The 23,454-nt window shown below is 35.6% G+C and overlaps 1 protein-coding gene across 1 annotated transcript in view; it reads left to right on the top strand.

The window, feature by feature from the left end:
* CACNA2D3 (calcium voltage-gated channel auxiliary subunit alpha2delta 3) overlaps positions 1-23,454 on the top strand; it is a 487,274-nt gene that overhangs the window by 380,689 nt on the left and 83,131 nt on the right. Inside the window, exons 19-27 of the mRNA XM_009284485.2 lie at positions 4,147-4,218; positions 4,449-4,510; positions 6,419-6,486; positions 8,342-8,387; positions 8,538-8,635; positions 9,451-9,544; positions 11,223-11,318; positions 12,647-12,768; positions 13,345-13,425. Coding sequence (XP_009282760.1) covers positions 4,147-4,218; positions 4,449-4,510; positions 6,419-6,486; positions 8,342-8,387; positions 8,538-8,635; positions 9,451-9,544; positions 11,223-11,318; positions 12,647-12,768; positions 13,345-13,425 — 739 coding nt within the window. The remainder of the gene's footprint in view (positions 1-4,146; positions 4,219-4,448; positions 4,511-6,418; positions 6,487-8,341; positions 8,388-8,537; positions 8,636-9,450; positions 9,545-11,222; positions 11,319-12,646; positions 12,769-13,344; positions 13,426-23,454) is intronic.

Raw genomic sequence — 23,454 nt, 5'->3', positions numbered from 1 at the left:
AGACTAAATTGAGCATTACATTTGTAGAAAAGATCCAGGTCCATTGCCCAATATGTAAGAGTAAAAAAATAGATAAATCATAAGTGAAATTAATTTTGATAAATATTTAATACATAATAGGAAAAAACTAGATATTCTGCTGTAGCTTTGGAGAAGCAGTAAGCACAATTTTCAGTACTCATGTATAATACAGGTCTGTTGTAGTGACTTCCGTGAATGATCCCCATCTATCAATGCTAATAATTCACTAGTGCATGTGTGAATAAGCAGGCATTTTTTTGATAAATAATCCCCCAATAGATTGTAAAATAGGTTTTATAAAACAGCCTACACATCTACTGTTTGATGATTAGTGACCAAGTGTTATCTGAAAAAACAGCAGGTTAAATATTGTAGAAAAATGTAGTAACATTCCAAATGTTGTCCTAATACTTCAGCAATGCCACACGCAAGTGGAGACCTTCATGCAAATATCTAGATATGAAAAAATACAATGTCAAACAAATAATATTTTTACAGCTATTTTAAAAAGTAAGTCTGGTATATCACTACAAGTTTTTTGTGTTTGTGTGAAATAATATGTAAGTCATTTATACCATGTTACTAAGCCCTTCAGAGGGGCTGATGGTCGGAAAGACTAATAGAAGAATAAAAGAGAAAAAGATATGAAATAAAGCAATATTGGAGCTACAGGCAGAGTCATTATTAGCATTAGAGCTAGAATGAGAATAGAATTTGAAGGAAGTTCTGTAGATTATTGTAATGAATTCCATCTTATTATGCAACTTTTCTGACGTGAGGATCCAAATGAGTGTCCAAAAAGTGTGTGTTATTTTTGTTGATCTTTTGTAATAGGCAATTCCTTAATATTGTTAATTTTGAGTGAAAATGGTAAATATTGTGTAGGAGACTTAAAACTTTGTGAAGTAACTTATGACTTGAGAGCTACATATGGCTCTGCTTCACCCAAGGCCTTGGATTTGATGTTCTTGATTTTTTCCAAGCTTGGGTAGTAAAGCATTGTTTATTCAACTGTAGAGGGAAAGAATTAATGTATTCATATAGCTGCTTTTAATAACATAGACTACTACTGGTATATTTTTCTCCCATGAAACACTTATGTGGAAGCTGATTAAGACATTTTCTTACTTTTTACCACATTAATATAATGGTTACATAGTTTTCCAAGAATATAGAATGATCTCATACTATAGCAGTGAAACTGGGTTGTTAGCAAGTGACTGGAAGATATTTAGTTGAAGGAGTAATAATTCGTATCGCTCTGAAGAGGTGAAGAAATAGTTTTTTCTCTAGTCATCCAATAAGGAAAAGGTGGCAGAACTAAGGTTAGAATTTTTTTCACCATGAAATAGAGTTGATGTAAACATATATTCATCAGTTAATTTTCCAGGTTAACAGTTCCTGCTATCTTGCTGTTACTGCATTTTATTAGAAATAGAAATCTTAGCATCAGCTTATTAAACTAACAGTGTCTTCCAGCAAAGTTTGGGAATACGCAGTACCGAAGACAAGAAGTTTCAATTTGGACAGAAACCTTTTTCTCATTAACTCACTTCTTTAAATTCTTTTATTATAATTTCTAGCTGAATGAAATATTTTTTTCCAAATGAGAAAGACCATGAATGAATGTTTTGGGGCTTGAAGCCAGCTGAGGCAGTACTTATTTTATGCATTTGAGGAGGGAGATGGAACTGCAGAAGAGCTGAGAAACCAGATTACAAAGCCAAGAAATGTAATCACAGCAAGCAAAAAAAAAAAAAGAAGAAAAATAAAACTCTAAATCCCACATGCAGACTTGATCTTAAACACTACTGAGAGTTTGGAGGCCCTTTTAGTAAATCTATGAGTTGCCTGAGGCTTGTGGGAGGAATGGGTCTTAGACAACTGCAGGCACCAATAGGAGAAAAATGAAAACCATGTTAAAGATAAATGGAACTGTTCTGTAAATGTTAGAAAGTAGATGGTTAATTAAGACCAGCTCTCCAAGTACAAAACCACAAAACTTAAAATGGGAAAATATTTCCAGAATTGCCTATTATGTATTGTTAAAAAAATCTACAGTAAAATATATGCTTTATTTTATACATGCCTCCAGCTAAAAATTATTCTTTTACACTCACTGACAGAAGAGTAAGACTGTTAATTCAAATCTAGATGCCCCAGAATTAAATTTAGAGAGCTGCAAAGTTTGCAGTTTTTGATAGGTCAGCCATGCTCAACTTATTCATGAGAATAAAACCAGATATTTCACTGGCAAGTTTGGTCATTCTCTTTTCACTCCATACTAACTCAAAAAGCCTGCAGAGTGCATTGACATGACTATCTTCACAATTTTTCATTAAAATCTGACTGAATTGCTCAACCTGGCATGAGGTACTGGAGAAGAGGAGATATTTATTCAGCAAGAACACGATGTCCAAAATTGTGTTCAGGTAGATAAGCAACAGAAGAGACATAAAAATGCTGATTTTGTCAATATTATTCTGCATTTTGAATATCCCTGAAGAGGGAGTGTGAATTGATTAGTGATAGTGGAATTTTCCTATTGTAATGAAGATTACAGCTGCGAAAGATTTATAGGTGCTTCTTACCACAAGAAAATCCCACAAGTATAGCAATTTCACTTTGAAATTGAAGATATCCTGAAACAACCACCTTAAACTTTCTGCATCTGTGCCATTAATTAAAAATAGAAGCAAAAAAAGTAACTTCTTCCATTTGTAAATCTAAGAGCATTCAAATAAAATACTTCCATATATGGATGGTATAACTGCTAACCAGTAACCTTCTTATTTCTTCCCTAAAGTCCTGAACCGATAAATAGGCAAATTCAGAACACTAAGGCTGAGGATTTCTCAAAAAGCATGTCTTGTGATTCTTCAGTTTCAGCCCAGAGACCCTGCTCTCAGACCAGCTGTGTCAGGGTAGCGTGTCCTCATCGTTAGGGACGCTGCGGGTCATTTTGGCTTCTAGAGCTGGGGGACAGTTGTTGGGTTTTTTTACTCTTCTTTCTGTCATCATGGCATGTTCACCTAAGAGAGAGGCTGTGTCAGCTGGTGTCCTCTGGGAGGAAGGCTCTTCTTTCCTAGGGCGCAAATAGGTGTGCGAAGGGAAGATTTTTTAGAGGTGATGGGTAAGGGACTTTGCAGCGCAGATTTGGGAGCCTGCAGCTCATGTAGAGGCTAGAATAAAGTTACTGAAACACAGTGTTTGTGGTAATCTAAAAAGTAATAGATATAACTTGCAGAGCAGCAGATAAATCATTGTGTATAAACCCTTTTTCATTTATTTTCTGTTTTCCCTACCTGCTTTAAGTTTTTGGTTCATATAGTAATGAAACCTGTTTTTGAAGGGGATTTAAAAAGTCTTTTGGATGACTTTGAGAGGGAGAGGTCCCGGCCACTTCTTAAAGCTGTGACTGACCTAGGGCTTCCATTACAGAGATAAAATTTATTACCTTGCAAGGGGCTCCTGGACACCAATGGACAGCCAGAGGGAATCACAGAGCTCTGCGGCTGCGTGTTCCCATTGAAACAGGTTACTGATCAAATGGGCTGTCATTCTTTTGCTAGTTCTAATTTCTGAAGCGGTTAGGATGCAGTTTCTGGTGCTAGTTTAGGATGCAGCTCAATGTAGAGTATCAAGCAGAAGCAGAATGAATAGTTTAGGGTAAGTGGGGTTTTCTCTTTTTTGCTTCGTTATTACATGTATAATTTTTGATGTATTTAAACAGTGAGCCCTGGTCTAACTTCAGCTAAATCCAGCTGGGAACCTAGTCCTTATGTTCCTCTGCAGTAATTGCAGAATAGTAGTCATTTACACTTTTTATCCCACATAAGATCCAGATTACTACACAAAGAGCTATTTTACTATGACGGATGCTGAGAGCTCCTATCTTACGTACCTCGGCAACTTGCCTAAAGTTGTGCAGCAGGAGTCTTGGCCTACACAGTCAATAATAAAATCTGTAAGGGGGTTGTTCAGTGTGTAGTAGAACTACTGAAAATGAAGAAATGAAGAAAATTAAGTACTGCTTAGGCCAAATGAGTGTACCAGAGAGCTCAGAGTTGAAAGAATTGAAGAAAGTGCAAATAAAAGAGTTGACACACATTTCCTTCATTTCAGCTCCGAAATGCAATGGTGAATCGGAAAACAGGGAAATTCTCCATGGAAGTCAAGAAGACAGTGGACAAAGGGGTACAACCTATAAAATGTTATTCCAACTAAGTATAAAGCAAGCAGTTCATTTTTAAACATTTTTTAAGATTGCCATAAATATGATTCACTGCAGTATATTTTTTGCACTCACTGAATGTAAACATTGCTTGTAATTTTATCAGTGACTAACCACTTGATCTTTTATACATTTCTTATAGCAAGCTAACTTCTTCCTCCCTCCCCTTCTGACTTTCTTGTTCTGAATCTAGAAGCGGGTATTGGTGATGACAAATGACTACTATTATACAGACATCAAGGGTACTCCATTCAGGTAGAGCCGACCATAATAAATGGACATTTCATCAGACTCATTGGATTTGCATTTGTACAGAGCTTGTGAACTCATTAAAAACTCATCAGCAAAAGTTGACAATGAAATATCCCTGGACAATGCTGAAAATAGCAAGGAAAAGGAGCCTACCAGCATTCCTTTCAGCTTTTCCAGGGACGGAAAGTTTGTGCAAGCTCACACAGGCAAACTCACAGTGTTTGTCATGGCTTACGTTTCACTAAAAAAATATTCAGTTGAGGTTTACATTGAACGAAAGGCTTTCGCAAGTACTTGGAGAGCTATAAATACTATAATCCATTTAAGTAACTACATATTGAGCCCCATTTTGATTTTTTTCCACAACAAAAATGTAATGTAAAATGAGATAGTATTTCACTTCCAATTTGAGGTTTTGGATGTTTTGTTTCTCCGAACTACCTTCGGTGTATTTGTATAACTAAAACTGAGTCAGTCAGCCATGTTATTTTGGCATGCATCTTAGGAGGAAAAAAAAAAGACGGACAGGAAGTCACTTTAAAAATGCTCATATTTGAATTAGAAATAATCCATTAATAAAAGAATACTAACTGTATGCTTAAAGTATCAGTACCTTAAAGCATAAGGTACTGGTAGTTGCAATACTCAACTGAAATTTTCTTCAATGGAACCATTTCACAGAACTTGAGCTACATTTCCACATAGAGAAAATATAGGCACATTTCTCTGATGTCTAATGCATGTGTTTGTTCTTGTTAAAATTCACACATGGGTGGTAAAACTCAGTGGGTTTTTTGGTTTGTTTTGTTTTTTTATTTTGTGTGGGTTTGTTGTTGTTGTTGTTTGGTTTTTGTTTTTTGGTTTGGGCTTTCTCCCCTGCCCCCCCCCATGGCACTGTCATTCTTACCCTATTTAGTAAACAGATACGGGGCTACATATGTAGTGCGAGTTCTGATTCTTAGGACAGAAATATGGTAGGAAAACTGTCCTGCCTTTTTCAGCGTGGTCTGTATCTAGTTTTGATGGGTAGGAGTATAGACTCAGGAAGATGGCAGTGTATTAAAATATACACTGTAGTGTCAAAGATGTTTACTGTTCAGCCCATTTCCAGATTGAGCTGTTGATTGCAGCATGTGTGCTCTTGGAGTTGGTGCCTCTATGTGTACTTAAAGTATCAGCCCATGCATTTTCAGTCTTACTGATTACTGGCAGGTTCCTAGCCTGATATAATCCCCTTGAATGAATGAATGCCAGAAGGTATTCTGTGTATGCGTTCAATAGGAAGAGGCATGGGATCCCCCAGCCAGTTCATTAAACCTGAATAGTTTAAATGGTAGACTAAAAACCAAACCAAAACTGGGTACGTAACTGTTGAGAGTTTATGAAGCTGAAGTCAATGCAAAAAAGTTAAACTACCTAAAAAAAAATGAATCACAGAAAAATTAGTCCAAGAGGAGTCATGATGCTGTTGTCACATATGAAATTATTTCCTCTCGGTAGCTCCATTGATTCCCACGCTTATGTAGTTTCTCAACAGCTTAGTCTGATTTACAAAAAATTGTCTCCTTCATTGTAAGGCCACGGGCATGTTCAAGGCTCAGCTGAAGAAATCTCATGCTGGGTGAACAGCAGTGAGCTTAGAGGGGCTCATTTATTAGTTTGCCAGAGAATAATGGTTTACTGCACCTCTAAGCACACATAAATACAGCTGATTGTTGCAGGCACATCAGAACTGAAACGGCATTGAAGCAGCTAGTTGAACAATAAATATGATCAGTGAGGGTTTGGAAACAAACAGTTTTAAAGTTAATCATAGTACACTAGCTGGAAATGTTAGAAATGAAAATAGCTCTGAATGTCTGTTATTGTTTGTCTCACAGATTTCAAGGTCTGCTTTATTTCTCTGCACAGTTTAGGTGTGGCGCTCTCTAGAGGACACGGAAAATATTTCTTCAGAGGGAACGTAACTGTAGAAGAAGGTAAGATACCTACCTTCTCATGTTGCTTACACAGTAGTTTTATTGTTGATTTGGTAGACCTAAAGCTTGTATGTTTGTCTGCAGATTCCATAACGTTGTCTGCAGATTCCATAACAGATTTAGATTTTTTCTATTTTTTTTTTCCTTAAAGATCTTTTACTTCATGGGATTTTTTCCCTCATTTATATTAAGCATAGTCAGACTGTTTGTGAATCTTCTTTAGGTGGGGATCATGTTCCTTCCTCCTCTCTCAATGTTCCAGCGAATCACTCAGGGTCCAATGTTAGTTATTTGTGGTGTTTTCTGACTGAAGTAACCACTGAGAGCACTGTAATGGCTATGGCTTTTTTGTTCACAGACTATACGTTATGAAATCTTTCAGAGCTATAACTACTTTGGGCCTTGTCTACAGGGACTTACATTTTGCATTTTTATAGTAACAGTAGAATTAACCAGGGGAAGAACTGTTCTTTCTTCATGGTTTTACATTTTTATAAATCCACAATTAAAATGAGTGGAGGAGTCAACTGTGAGTGGTGATAAAGTTGTTTGGCAACAAGATCAAAAACAAAGGTTCCCGAAGATAAAGAAAGAGCAGAGGCATTTTAGAAGAGTGAAGGGAGGGTTGAGAAGTTTTAGCAGTTGCTGAGCAAAAAATGTTTCAATAGAGGAATGCTTTCTGATTTTATGCTTAAGTCTCAATTTCCAATTCTGCTTCTTGTTTTGTCAGTGATGTTAAACAAGAAAGTTAATTTCTTCAGGTCTTTGTTCCTCAGCTGTATTTTGGGACATGAATATGTTCCTGTACCCAGGAGAGATGTAAAAAGAAATGCTTTAAAGTTTGAGTCGCTTGCACAGCAAATACATGTCTAGATAGAAAGAGAGGACAGCAGGAGACTTGGAGCTGCTTGCTCTCCAAACTGTTCCCAACATACCTCTCACCTATCTTCTTCAATTCAGCCGTACACCTCAGCCAGCCTATCTGATATTTCCTCCCAGATGCATCGCCAGAAATGTTAACATAGCCATAACTAACTGTTCCTTTTCTCCCACTCTTACCGTCACTGATTCTCTGTCACTGACACCTCACTGTCCTCCCCAAGGACTGTAATTATAGTTCTAGTTTTGACTTCTCTGCTTTCCTTAACCACTGTAGCTCTGTCACTGTTTATTATGTACTCGGGGGGTTTAAACCCAGACCCTGCCTTCTGAACCCTGTTTGCTTATTGTCTATTGATAAGTGTTTTAAGAGGTTTTAAAATTGCCAAAGTACATTTTTGTTGTTCTGTATAACTAATGATATAGTTCTTATTTACAAGCATTTGCGTGATCTGTTAGTACAATAAACCTATTCTGAACGACCCCGTAAATTGCTGTTTGTGTTCATGGGCTGTGTGCTTAGGTTTTGAGGCAATTGTTCTTTTTAAAGAATTTTTTTTTTTCCAAAGAGAAAGAGAACAACTCTCATGAAATGCGAAGTATGTATTTTAACATAAAGAACTTTACTAGCCAAATAGAATAAGGGAGTACAAACAGGAGTCTTTTACCATTGTGTATTTCTCCTTGCTCAAGTTTTCTTCTAAACTTCAAATATATCATGTGAGTAATTTGTATGAATTGAACATATCGGCACAAAAAAAGTTTTTCCTACCTTTTCAGTTTTAGATCTGATTTAGTTGGCTTTTGCCAGTTTGTTAGACCCTAAAGTGTATTTGAATATAGTTTACTGCGATTTATTACATTGTGGTAATAATGCACTTTCTAAGAAGGAAGGGTTTATGTTATGGAGGGCATGTAAATAACCATCTGCTACCCGGACTGCTCCCTAAATAACCCATTATTATTCCTGTTACAGGTTTACATGATTTAGAACACCCCGATGTATCTTTAGCAGATGAATGGTAAGTCTTAAACAAAGCATGAAATTGGTGTCTGTTACCCTTCTTGGTTTCATATTGTTTGTGCTTGCTGAGCCCAATTCTTTATGTTCAAAGACAAAGAGAGATCATGCTTATACATATTAACATTTTAATGTTTTGATGTGTTCACAGGTCCTATTGCAACACTGACTTACATCCTGAACACCGTCAAATGACTCAGTTAGAAGCAATCAAACGCTACCTCACAGGAAAAGAGCCATTGCTCCAATGCAAGTATTTTGTTAAATATGCATGTAGTAGGCTTTACCCCAGCTAAAAACTGTTGTACTGATCCTTCTACAAAATGCAAAGCTACTTAGTTTAACCAGCGATAAACTGAGATTGGATTGCTTGGCTGATGTCACTTTGGAGTTTCATTTGGTTTTGAGCTTTTTCCAGGGTATCAATAAAGGTATTGACGATACAAATTTCTGACTTCCACAGTAAACAATATGTCTGAACCAAACATTCAAGTTTCTGTTCAGATGGTGTAGCTAGCTATACTATGCAATGTTATTGCTCCATCTGGTTTTATAAGTTAAACAGGATTGGTCTGATTCAATCCTTGGATCACGCCTCTAAAGAATATGCCAGATATTTCATGAGTATTTTAGGGAGAATGTGTATGCAATTAGCATTTCTGAACTGCAAAGCAGAATAAAAAAAAAGTCAGATGGTTAAGTGCATATTTTGTCTATTTGCAGAAATGTAGAGCTTTTGTGACTGTTAGTAGACCTAATCGTTTTAACCTTACGTCATGTACAAATGTGAGCATTAGATAATGTGTACATGAATGTGTTACGTGGAGAACCATTTTTTGGTTTTTAATCTAAAATTGTTGTTAGTGCAATGAAATGATACATGAAAAACTGCATTATGGTAAAATACCATATAATATTACATAGTAAATGCTTAATAGTGCAAGAAGTTTGAAGGCATATCATAGATAAAATATAGTACAATGTAAAAAAATTATTGTTTAGTCATTTAAAAAAAATTCTCTCTGTATGCACATATGTTTACTGATTTTAATATATTGTACTAGGTGATAAAGAATTGATCCAGGAAGTTCTGTTTGATGCAGTCGTGAGTGCACCAATTGAAGCTTATTGGACCAGTCTAGCATTAAACAAGTCAGAGTAAGCAAGCTTTGTGTCAGTCGTTATGCAGTCATGGGTGAATTTTTAATAGTTATGTTGGTGAACTGGTGGAATACCTAACGAATCCTGATATACACGAAAATATTATATTAACCATTAGAACCTAAATACCACCAATTTTGACTTCAGTGTTAAGCGTTTATGTTGCAGTGTACATCATGATGATTAGTTGTAAGGTTACCCAATTTTCACAATATAACTGATGAAATTGTATACTAACTACAACTTACGGTTCTGAGTATTTCTAACAAATGGTTTAGAGTACTTGAGAAATTGAATGCAAAATTTACCAAAATTGTTGATGGAATTGGTAATTTGTCTCAGAACAAATTAAATCTAGAAAAACTTGCACTGGTGAAATAATTTCTTTAATCCTTTGGGTTTTTTTGGTTTTGTTTTGTTTGTTTTCCAGAACTAACTGGGATCTAGGTTCCTGTTATAGATAATCAGGAGATTAGCTGGTCCTTTTTAGAGTTTATGTTTACTTAATTCATTTATGTTACGATGTACTAAGGTGTTAAGTAACAAGTTGTCATATATATTAGAGAAAACAGGTGTTAAGATTAGCAGTTTGCATGAAATACTGTGTTTGAAAGGCAATTCTGGAGATTATCCTGATTAGATTTTGCTAAATTGGAACCATTTTTAAAAGTCGAATGAAAAAATATATTGCTGTAAAGAACACACTCATACTGAATGAATAAAATCAATGTGATAAGATCTGATTCATCAAACTAAGGATTTTCCATTCTCCTGTTAGAAGATAAAGATAAGAAACTGTTGCATGCTAATATACTGTAGACATTGATGAATTTATATAGGGGCATAAGGTTTCTTGGAATCCTCCTACACAATGAAATAACAGATCCAGTAAACACAAGGAAGACAGCTGCAGAGGGATGCTAGCGGGAGACTTTTGATCCTCTTTCATATTCTGACTTACACTAATGAGACAGGCCATTTATTGAAGAATAAAGTATGAGACAGCAAGATGGCTAAGACTGTGGTCCCTGGTTTTGTGGTGATACGACTGAAGTTCTTGTAGCCATATGAGAACTAGTTTTAAAGTAGCTAGCTTGGTACTGATAGCAATGCAGCAACAGAGTTCAGCCTGAGCTACCTGCCATTTTTTCCTGAGGTCTAGAGGCTAAAGCCTATCCTGATGGCAGCTACATTTGACTCTGAGCCAGCTGTTTTAAATCTAGCTTAATTTTTGCTTGCTTGAGCAACAGTCACATCTATGACTTGAAGCATAGATGTACCACAGAAGTGTTGGATGGTCTGGGAGCAAGATCTGGAATTCCTGCCCATCTTGAATCACTGGGTGCCAGTGATTATTAAATAGTTGGTATATGGCTATGCCACACCTTTTTATTCTATGGCTTCCATATCATCCCTCCCCACAATTCCTACCAAATTTACTGTCTCTGACTTTTTAGTGACTCTTGGTCTAAATAGCATTTCTACCTTGTATGTTTTCCAAAACCCACATGACTTTAACTTAAAAAACAGCATTTAAAAAAATAAATAAGGGAACTATACTTAAAATAATCTTTCTCAAAAATGTGTACACTTGTACTTTCCGTGACCAGTAATATAGCTTTATCTGTTTACTGTCTGGAAACATTATCTTTGCTTGTGTTCTGCTCTATTTCAGAAACTCTGACAAGGGAGTGGAAGTTGCCTTCCTTGGAACACGGACTGGACTATCTCGTATCAACCTGTTTGTGGGTCCGGAACAGCTTACTAATCAGTAAGTAACAAAGCTATGCTTGGCAGCCATATGAGAAAAGAAGAAAAAAAATGTTTATTTTTAGGAAGCCCATCTACTGTTTCTTCCAGGGTTTTACGCTGGCGCACTGAAATACATAGAACGAGTTAGAAAGATTTTATAGGATCCCTTCGATTCTTTCTTCAGCTGGAGCATTTGGAACAATAAGCTATTTTACACCTGTAGCCCGTACGTTTTCTTTCCCCCCACTCCCTTGGAGTTAGCCTCACATCTTTATTCTTCAGAGCAGAATTACGAATATGCTACATCTGCAGATGATGATTTATTTTTTTACTATCCCATCTAAAAACAAATATCTGTAGGCTTTTTCAGGAATTTTGCATCATTGTTGTGGAAAATTTTTTGGTGTTGAAATAAAGCCGTGACAGAAGTGGACTGGATGAAAGAGTAAGCAGGAGATCTCGTCATTCAAGAGTTTTCTATTTTGCTTGGAGAAGATGTAATCTAGTGGAGGTACAGGTTTCTTAAAATGGAGAGCTATAAAATAAGGTCCCATAATTAATGACTTTTCAGGCAGCAGTTTGATAGTGTCAGGCAAATCTATATGCATTATGCATGTAAAAGAAAATCTGCACTTGATGTTTATGATAAACTACGTTTATTGAATATAAAATTATATGGTGCTTATCTGACCACAAAATATTATTGTAGTGTGAGTAGCCTGACAGGTGAGATCAATAACACTGCAATTTATTACTGTCAGACAGCAAACCAGAACAATAGCGTGGAGACCATACTTGCTCTTTTCACTGACACAGACTTTCCTCTGTCAACATTCCTTGAGATTATTGAAGAATAAAGTATGTAGTTGTCCACTACCAACCCTAACATATTATTTGGAAAGTAGGCTGTTAAATTACTTTTTTTTCATTACTTAAGAGTGAATGCCAGTGGCAACAAACTACAAAATCTGCAGTGCCTTTTCCACTTTGTACAGTTCACAGTTCTTGCATTTTGCTGAGAGAAAAAAGACTTTTTAGAATAAGCATTTTTATTTGTACACATCAGTACAAATGTTTTTAGTGGTACTTAGGGGCACTATTTTTTTTAGTACTTTTTCCATCCTTTACAACAAAAGCAACTGCAAGTGTGTCACAAATATTTATTAGGGGCTAAATTGTTGAACAATTTTTGAACCTTTTGTTGAACAAATGGTATTAGAAAAATTGTCCAAAACCATTTTCTTTCCCAGAAGATTGCATTTTGGGTTTTTTTGTCTTTCAAAGCTAGAAACTATTGTGTGCCATACAACAAACAACAAGTATTTTCTTTCTCTCTTCTTTCTCAAGAGATTTCCTGACAGCTGAAGATAAGGAGAACATTTTTAATGCTGACCATTTTCCACTCTGGTACAGAAGAGCTGCTGAGCAAATACCTGGGAGCTTTGTCTATTCAATCCCATTTAGTACAGGTCTATAATTTTGTCATTCTCTAAATGCTGAGCTATGTATGATGCTGAAAGGATTCTAAGTATGTCAGTACCAAGTGGGGTCTGTAGCTAATCTCAAATGTTAATCTTAAATATGCATTGAAATTTGCGGCTAATTTACTGGTCCTTTGACCAGGTGCATCTTTTACAGGGCTCCAGGTGAAACCCCAAGATGTGGTGTGACAGTTTTCATTTAATATTTGCACAGGTTGAACTTACAACCTAGTATTTTAAGCAAGACAAGCCCAACAGAGCAAGTGTCCACATTAATGAGAAGCCCTACCGGTTGTCACATTTGTTGCCACTTTTAGCAGAGAAAGCAAAAATTGATTACTCATTTCAGTGTTTTAAGCTTCTTGTTGGGATGCTGGGGAATTTTGAAATGGCAGTGCCTGTATGTTCTGTGCATACATAGGACATGATGTTGGCTGTCTTATTTTCTGAGCACTAAATCCACATGGACTGTTATTTCAAACCAGGGGGGAAAAAGCTCAATTTCCTCATTCTGCAATATGTTATTTCTATTTAATTTTTTTTTTTCCTTAATACACTCTGCAGAAACCGCAAACAAAAGCAATGTGGTGACAGCCAGTACTGCTATTCAACTTCTGGATGACAGAAAATCTCCAGTTGTTGCAGGTAAAATTGTAGTTTATTTGTTTCATTCATTTTTTTTAAAGCCGTTTATGAGTTCCTCACTTTCTCTTTTGGGTTAGCAGGAATTTAACGTAGGGATATCATTTTTTAAGAAAAGAGGAGGAGAGAAAGATGCAGTTGCACCTACAAGATACAATTGAATGACTTAGTGTAGAGAACACTTAATGCCTCCTCTCCCTAAGAACTTGATCCTTTATTAATTGGCTATCCAAGCTCCCTGCGAGCTATGGAGTTAGACTTCATGGAAATAACCATTATCAGTGAAGCATTTTTAGTAGACACAATTCTATATCATCATAAATCAGTATATATTATGTTAAGAAAAAAGAAATATAAGAAAGGACTATCTGATGTATAAAGGTTCCACCCAGTCTTCAGGTTTGAAAATCCTGTCCTATAACAAATGATACAAAGTGGTCATTTTGTCTAGATTATGAGAGATGTGATTTGATCAGAGCATATAAATTGAATAACAAAGCTCTGCAGTCTATCAGCCAAGAGTATAACTGTGCCTAAAGACTAAAAGGTGAAGTTTGACAACTGCAGATTAGAGATAAAACATACAGATTTAAAAATGAGAGTAACTGATTTTTAAATTGCTGGATGTTCCTCACTCAAATTCAGATCCTTTTCTGAACAGTTCTCTATAGTTCCCAATGATTACTGACTTTGAAGAAGGAATTAATTTAGAGAAGTCTTATGGTTTATTATGCCAAAAACCAAACTCTCTTATCTCAGGGAAAATTAGGTACCTACCACACAAAGCAAGAAGCATCCTGTTTTTCTCATATTTAAAATATGATTTAAAATGCAGTAAGAAACAGTGAATACAATCCTGAAAGAGCAAGAATGTGCCAGATAATTGGGAAATCTCTAATCTGTTTCCTCAAACACAGAATACCTCCACTGATAATAATAGTTTTTATAGGGTCAATAGGAAAGCACCCTTCTGACTCCAGTTTGCGTGAATACACTCTCCACAACTTATTGAATTCTTCCATAATATAACAGGAAATCCTAATTATGACTTCATACTCCTGTCAAAGCATAAAACAGCATTTATAAACTAATGTCAATGCAGATATCTGCAAATTGCTGAAGATATAATTAGTTTTCACTGTACAATGAAGAAGGTTGACATGTTATTTCTAGAATGCTTCATCATTTGGAGTTAGCAAAAGGCTCATCATGCAGTTTACCATCGTCTGTAAAATGTGTAGGGTTAATAGGCATCCTAAAATTTATTCTTTCCTCACTGGTGTTTGCAATTTAGCGTTGACTTCGAGGAGGTATCACACATAACCAACTCTAATACTGTGTCAACAAGCTTTGGGGTTTTTTTGGTAGTAATTGTAAAAGAGAGGCAGATGTTGCTCCCATTTCCCCAATAATTAGTTTAACATTGAACATTCAAAATTACTTGGGTCCCATACTTTCTATCTAAAATAAAGACAGGGTCTTCAAAGCTTTTAATACCAAAGCATGTAAAAGATTTCCATGATATCTGTAGATGCATAATGCCATGAAAAATATGAGCAGTGTATTTACATTCTGAAGCACATCAGTGGTTTTTTACTTCTATTTCTGTAAACTTTAGAAACTGTGCATGAGGGATTTTTTTTCAGTGTGAAGCATTTTTAAGAATTTGCTTTGAATAATTTTCCCCTTCCCTCTTCTATGGTTGCATGCTTTCAGGTTTTTTTTTTGGGGGGGAGGCCTCTTTGGATCTGTACAAAGCATTTTCCATGAAAGTATCACTCAGCCAGCTACAGCCATTCAGAGACAAACAAGTATATGCATTATTCTTGTCCTCTTTAAGTTGGAGACCATAAATGCGACTTGTCAGTCCTACTTTTTCCGTTAGAAAACTTTCAACAAAGTACCCAGCATCTACTTCAATTTTTAGGTTTTATTATAAGGTTGACAATATTCTGTTTTAAGCAAAATGGATTTGAAGGTGGAAACTGGAGCAGTGGTAAATCGGAGAAGTTTGAAGGTTTTATTAGCCAGACTTAGGAGACTAAAGTAGGATTATGGGTAACATTTTCAAATACCTACATCGAAGTTCAAATTTGGCCAAAACGTCTCATTTTAATTTGTGTGAAATAAATATTCCTCATCCCCAGTCTGAGTGGATTACAGAAAGCAGCAGGATGGGATACACGTTTCATGTAAAATCACTCTGTTCCCTAGAGGGATTTGACTGAAAATAAAGCTATGCCAGAATGTTGTTTATTACAGATCACTACAAGAGTTTAAAACTGGCAGAAACTAGAACATTATTATAAAATGGAAAACTGAGTTAGACCTGCCCACAAGGGGGAAAAAAAGAACAAACCCGACTCTTACTACAAAATCTGCAGTCTCTTCTATTTTCTTTGTAAACTTTATTTTCTTTCTGTTTTTGTAGAAAAACAGACTTTGTATGCAAATCTACAGTAAGGCTGATTGCAAGTAGGGAAGACTCAACTCTTTAATATAGGCAGAAAATCCTAAAATCAATGAGTCTCCTGACTGTTACTACAGAGAACTTAAGTGTCACTGCTGCGGTTTCACCATCTGTACCTACTAATACCAGTGCATTGTCAGAATGTGTTTGCTTATTGGCAAAAACCCATGTAATTTGTTTCTAAAATCCCTCCTGCCTCTTTCAATTGAGATTGTGATTTTTTTTTTTTTTTACTTAAATGAAAGCAAATTTCTATAGAAAGTGTGGAAGAAGGAGATAAGTCTTTAATATATAAGTGTAGTAGCATCATATTTATTACTGTTTATACAAAGTTTAGTTGCAGGAGAGAAAGGGACAATAGTACTGAATGCAGGGGTTTTTAAATTTAAACACATTTATGCTCAAAATTGCTTTGTCTTAGTGTTCTCTGTGACCATGTCTCCTATATCAAGTTTACACTGAAATATTAAGTTTCTTCAAACTGTCCATATTACAATGTGAAGGAGAATAAAAGATGGTGGAATTTTCTTTTTTATTCTTCTCAACATGATCTAAAAATTGTAGAATCACCCTAGTCTTTAAATTCCATGAGATTCATGTAAGGTCAGTATTCCTTTCAGTGACCAAGATGAAGCCAGTCAATATAGGATATCTGAATTTAGGTAGTAATCTAGTTATTAAAAATAAGGCAAATTAAGACTGAATTATCTCTTCTGATGCTCATGTGAAAGGCAGTACATTTCATGCTAACTGTTGATAGAATTCAGCATTACAGTCTTGCATTTTTTTGATATTGCATGATGAGTGAACTCATTTCAGGTCCTTTATTTTAATTTCTACTTCCAGGTAGTGAATATATGGGCATCTGGGTAAGTGCAGCATAGGATTTGTATATGTTAGGTACATGTTTCTTTTTATTTCCAATTTTTTTGGGAAAGGTGATGGTTTCATCATTATGCTTTTGTTTAAAATAAATTTTTAAAGATACTGCTCACCGTGATAGTTCTGGGCAAGAGATGGGGACAGACGCAAGCAAATGAAAGTCATCATGGAGTAAAACAGGCTCTAAAAAATGAAAAATGTTTCTCTCTTGAGATTTTGAGACAGTTGAGAGAGTACATGAACCTTCATATATGTGCTTCCCTATAGATGCATTTTAGCTCAAAAGCTACAGTACAATATAGGACCTTAAAAGCCCTTTGTGTTGAAAGAGGCCATCGCTGTTCACAGGAAACGTGAAAATTAGCCCCTTGAGATGTTTAATTAAAGATAACAGAACTGACATAGTCTTCTTAGGGCAAAAATTTATTAAAGAACACTTAAGAAAATGTCTGATGAAAATTGTCAAGATCTCTTAACTTTTCTTCATAGAACAAGCAGAACCTGGAATTTCAAGCCTCATTGAAAAAGTCCATAGCAGTGCTTAGTAAAAAGCTCTGGACATCTAGTTGGAAGAACGAAGGATTAAATCATACACAGGCACAGTCTTTAGTCTCATAGTCATTTGAAATTTGGAGTTTGAAGGAGATGAGTAAAAATAGTCCATTTTTGTTTAATACAAGGCTGCTTAAAAATTCTGACATTAAGTACAAATTTTCCTGAATTCTTTTGTGCCTATTTTTGTGCAGACTAGCTATATACATGGATAGTTGAGGTTGGAATTGACCTCTTGAGATCATCTAGTCCGATCCCAGCGGACTAGATCTTGAGCAGAATCTTGAGCTAGAGCAGGTTACCCAGAACTGTGTCCAGTCAGGTCTTGAATGTCTCCACAGATGGAGAGGCCACACCCTCTCTGGGAAACCTCTTCCAGGGTTTGACCACCTTCACAGTAAAAAAAAAAAAAAAAAAAAAGTGTTTTCTCTTCTGAAACCAGGTCCATGTTGCAAAGAGGTATGCAAATTTGTTGCAGAAAGACCATGAAATGTGCCTGCATTTCTAGTATTGTAGGACATAGAACAGCAGTATGATACCATGTGAACATGAGTCATCTTAAAGATTAACAAGACTACTGAGTGTGTGTGTATCACAGTCTTTTCATTTTAGCAAATGGCTGTGCTGTCGGTTGCAAAGGACCTAAGTACATAGATTTGAAAAATAAGCGTATAAAAAGACGATACTACTCTGAAACCTAGCTTGAATGTCATCAGCATGTTCTTCCCATGATGGAAAGGTTGCAGTATAAAATGGTTTAAAATTATTAGACATAACTAGATAGGAAAAACAGGTGGTTTTTTTATTACTATTGCCACCTATCGATAAAAATGTAGAATTGCAAAGAAGTTTTGTTTCTATGGTACCAAAGTACAAGGAAGGAATATCTAAAGCGATTTTATATTTATTTTCTGCCAAAATATTTTATATATGATCATTTTTGTTTTGGACTTCCTATTTATCAAAGTTGAAATTAGGACATAGAAAACGCTAAATGAGTCCTCCCTGCACACATGCTTTTCTGTGGTCTCTCAATCAAAATCAAGTAATATTTTAATTTGTTCATTTTAAAAACATAAAAAGCTTTACCAATACAGTCAGACCTGTAGTTTCTGAAAAGAAGCAAGCCCTCATTGCTCTATGTCAACTTAACTGGAATAGTACATTAACGGAAGCTCAGTGTAGCTAAATTAGAGAGAAATGAAAGTACTCCAGTAAACTGAAGATTTCTCTTATTCAGCGTAATACTGGAAAGAAAAGAAATCCATGTTGTCCTTATGTACAGGCATCTTTACAGTCATTTTCTATCAAAGAAGAGTGATTGCCTGGGATGTGCATTCAAGCGTTGCCATAGCTCTGTGAATCTACCCTGACTCATTCTTTTCTGCTGAAGCTACATAAAAAGAACAATTGCAGTAATTCCTGTTTGGACAGAAGAGAAGAACCAGTACAGAAGGAACCCCGTTTTTCTTCACAATTGCAAGCTTCTTGATTAGTGTTTTTGTTTTTCTTCTGTGTATTAAGCATTCCTCATACAGATGGCCTGAAGATCAGCCACTCTCAGAATCTTCTGTAGCGAAGGTTACCAAAAAGTCTATAGCTCTTGTGAGAATACTAGACCCATAAGGGCCAGATTCTGCCGTTCATGAACATGTTGAATAATAGTTATACTTTGTATGTAGTCATTTCAAGAAAATAGATTTACTTTTAATTTCAGAATGGTTAAGGATGGCCAAATTTTTCTCACAGCCATTATTTTCTGCTGCCAAGCAGTAAAAGCTGAAAAGAAATGGGAGATACTTTCTACTACCCATGATTCATATCTTTATATAGTGTCTTGTCTTTATATAGGTATGTGACACAGAAGGTTCCAGGGAATCTGTCCTTGAATGCATGGCAGGTGCATTTCATTCCGTAGTAGATGGTGCGATAACACAAGGGCACGATAAGTGTTAGGTTACGTCCTGTTCTCTGCCACACAGTAATGCTGTGAGGCTAATAGAAATAATTTATAATGTAAGAGATTTTTTGGAAAGAAACATGTCCATATGGCTTAGCAGAATAAAAGAAACACCTTTTAAAATAGTACTATTGATTTCTGCTAAAACTGGTTAATACAAAGAACCCAAAAATTTTTTTTTTGATTTTTTTTTTTTTTTTACCAAAAATCTTTATTATGCAAACAAGGAATATTATGTTTTATACCGGCAAACAAATTGTCCCAAGTAAAGCCAGGATCTTTTCCCTTTCCGGTATTTAACTTTTCAAAGCTGATCCTTTATTTTTATAACCAGCTTATATATAAGTTCAAGTTTTTTTTCTCCAAACCCTGGTTAGAGAGAGATTTTTTTCCCAGTGTCCTCTTCCATCACCTTCACTGTTCTTTTTATATCATTTTAAGAACAAACATTAGTATAACAATAAATAAGGTCCTTCCATGTTAAATATTCCTAGTCAAGATGCTAAAAGCCCTCAGGTATTTTGAATGACACAATTTGAAGATTTAGGTTCTCCTTTTTGTTTCCCATCCATAAGCTAAAGAAGATATGGTAAAGATTTCATTTCATCACTAATTTGTTAAAAACGGCGCGCAATCTTGAATGCCTCTATTCTGGCCAGAGCAAAGTGACCCTGATGATCCTGCTGTTTAAGGTATTTCAAACTGTGCCTTGAAAACAGGAAAGATCCAAAATCTCATATTACTTTTAAAATACAAATCTGTCTCATTGAGGCTGGTCACGCTTCAGTTTTTTAATCTTCCCGTTTGAATCAGCCTCTACAGAACAGCAATTTGAAAGGAAAATTTGTGAATATACCAGTTTTCCAGTAACTGAGGCTTCTGGTGATCTAGGGTCTAAGGATGATTCTTTTATAATTTCATAGAGGAAAATGTGCACATTGTATCTGAAAATAAATGCCTTTACAGCACAAATTTTGTTCTTCATCCCCTTTTTTCCTTATTTTTTTTGATGTGTTAATGATTGTATATACGTGACCTCAGCACTCCATTCAGGGGTTTTTTTGAGTGAATTCAAATGGAGTTTGCATGCACATCTTTCTTTGAACGAGATCCCAGAACATGCTTTGAAAAAGTGACTCCCAATAATTTAATCAAAAGGAGTTTGAACTACTGATATTTCTAGGAGTGGCAGATATTGTAAATATTTCACAAATAGTTAAATCTGCTATTGTTACAATAACACATAGAGTAAATACATCTGCTTTGTACTGCTTATACCTTTTTTTCCCCTTTTTTCTCACATGTATTGCTTTGGTATTACTGTATTATTAAAAACATTCAAGCAAATGTCACTGTCATACGCAGTCCTTAAAATTTATGATATCATCTATAAAATTGCATTTCAGTATGAAGGTCTAAGGGAAAATGAATATGTCATCATAATGACACACCGACCAAATTTTTGAAGCGTTCTAAAATAGATGTTTTCCTTGTCAGGCAAGACAGTGATTTACTTAATCTTTACTCCACATTATAAGCCACAGAAGATTATATTCAGCAGTAGCGTTTAGTAAATCCCTCAAAATGCTTTTCATACTTTGGTGGAAAACCACTAGCTTATGTTTTTCCAGAGTTTCTTGTTCATTTTGAATATTATCTTTGTATTCATAAATCTAATATTAGTATATAGACTAAATTTTTCAGTTTCAGGCAAATTGAAATGTGTATTTGTACAGTCTAACATTAAACAACTCACAGACTTAGGTTAGGAGCTATGACTTGGGAAACATGGTTTGTAGGTAATGCGGGGAAAGAGGTAAGCTCCTCCACAGAATGCTTCAGAGCATGTGGTAAAATCCTGCCTCTCTCCCCTGACTGAACAGGGAATCTGAAGTTAGATGGCGGAGTCACAACAATTCACACATTTGTATTCACTTGTATTTGTTCTCAATTTGTTTTACCATACAGAATTAGCGTGTGGAATGATTAAATAATAGGGCTTTTAAAGACAGTTCTCTGCTAGTGTTGGCTCAAGAATTTAACCCCTATTATCTAATTCTTGGGCTTTCCTCACCACTTGTTCTCAGAGAATCTGGCGGCCTGACGGATGAATTAGAACAGTATCCCAACATATATAGTATTAACATTTATAATAAATTGCCTAGAGCATTTTGCTCTTTCCTCCTGCACTTCTGTTTTGCTGTTGGGATTTTTTGTTTGGTTGGTTGGGTTTTAGTACTATGTAATTTGGGTAGGAGGAAAATCCTTGTGATCTAATAGCAATCAGATTCTAGGGGCATTTTGCTAAATAATTCTGCTGCTAGCAAAATAAATCCCTGATTGCAGAACAAGGCAGCAGATAAGCTGTCAGGTCCTTTTGAAAACTTCGAATAATGCTGTGCAAGTACGAAGCTGCAATTACGTAGTATATGAATACATTAATACCAGTTTAAGTACTGTGGATTAACTAGTTTATTTCCCCCCAGTAGACTATATTTCCAAATATTAACAGTGTTTTCTCGTGTGTTTGTTGTGTATTGAAATGAGGATGGCAGCCTTATGCAAAAAGTTCAACATATAGTGTACATAGCCCTAAAACATTGGGGGATCCTGCTGTAGTCAGTAAGAGAGAGCAACCGCAGATTTCACTGGAGATAGTTATGAAGTATGTAGTCATTGGTTTGTTTATTATGGGTTTCTAATTCCTACTCCTTCTCCCCTATTGTGGCTTGCTGCCACATCCAGATGATTGATGTTGCTGCCTGTCTCATCTGGGGAGCATACAGTCACATTTCAGGTAATATAAACCCAGGAAGTACCAAGACTCTCTTATGATTATTATTACCGTGCCACTTTCAGCCAAGTTCAAAGATCAAAGGTGTAAAAGTAGGCATACTTTCTGGATGCTTAACTAAAGCCTGTGTGTCTGTCTTCTGGCCAGCAAAGATAGATGGTTATTAGTAGGCAACAGTTGGTATTTTTTTGTTAGTGTTGTTAATGATAGATAAGCTATGTATAATGTCACTAAATGTTCTACTTTGATATTCAAGAAGAGGGATCCTGATTTTGTTTGGACATTGTATTACTAGGGAATAATGAAGCTGAATTTTGATTGACTTTTTGCAAGCTCTGGATGGAAAGACACATACGGCAAGCAAGTATGTTTCAGCTTAAGCTTTGTTTCTTTCAATATAGATACTAAGGACATTTTCTGTAAAGAACATTGGCGTGTTGTAGTTTTTAATCTCTGTTCTAAATTGAAATTTTAGAAAGCCTCTTTTTCTGAAAACAGAGTAATATGGTGAGCCTCTATATGAAAGATAGGAATATGACAATATGTGTACTTTCTCTGTCTTTGCATATACCTTGCAGAGTAGCATGTCCTGATATTTTGTTGACTTTGGGGGAAGGGTGTTTTTCGTGGAGATTAGAAAAAAATACCGTGCTCACTATAATACCTCTCACGAGATTGCTGGAAAAACAACAAAGCTTTCTCAGGAACCTTTATCTGAAAAATAAATCTGTGCAGACAACTTATTTCAGCAGCAGATGTCCATTGCTAAGCTTTACAAATTAAGGGCAGTTCTGTGGGGAATCCCTAGATCCAGTCTTCCACTTGTAGTCAATAATTGTTATGGACAATAAATTGTGCCTTTTATCTCTATTTTTCAGCAGTGGAAAATTCTGTTTCCTCTACTGAAAAATAAATAATTTTGCATTTATTAATTTAAGCAATTGAATCAATACTTTTCTCTGTTGAATGTCTGCTATTAGCTTATAATCATAAATAACTGGAATTTGTTAATTGCAAACACATTTGTAAATATTATATATAGTCCTTTAAACCTTAAATGAAAAATTTCTCTGGGATTTTTTGTTGGAATTTTTGTTTTTTGTTGTTTTTTTTTTTCTTTAGCAAAGAGCAAGTTAGAAAGTATAAATCAGATTTTGCATAGATTGGCTTGCTCTACTCCCATAGCAGAGTGAACTAATGGAAATACGAAATACTTTGCTTTCTGGCAGAACTCCATATCAGTTTACAGCCTTATGTGTGCATGAAAATCCCCAAAGCATCTATGTGACTTGTTGGAAAGAGTTTCTTTAAATGTTGTTGTGCCCTTTGTTGCCTCTTCCTCACCTTTTTCCTTCCCCCCCCCCGCTTTTTTTT

The sequence above is a fragment of the Aptenodytes forsteri genome, unplaced genomic scaffold (assembly GCF_000699145.1).
Source record: "Aptenodytes forsteri isolate BGI_AS27 unplaced genomic scaffold, ASM69914v1 Scaffold53, whole genome shotgun sequence".
Classification (NCBI taxonomy): Eukaryota; Metazoa; Chordata; class Aves; order Sphenisciformes; family Spheniscidae; genus Aptenodytes; species Aptenodytes forsteri.
Note: the sequence above shows the minus strand (reverse complement) of the source record. Positions and strands in the feature narration are given on the sequence as shown.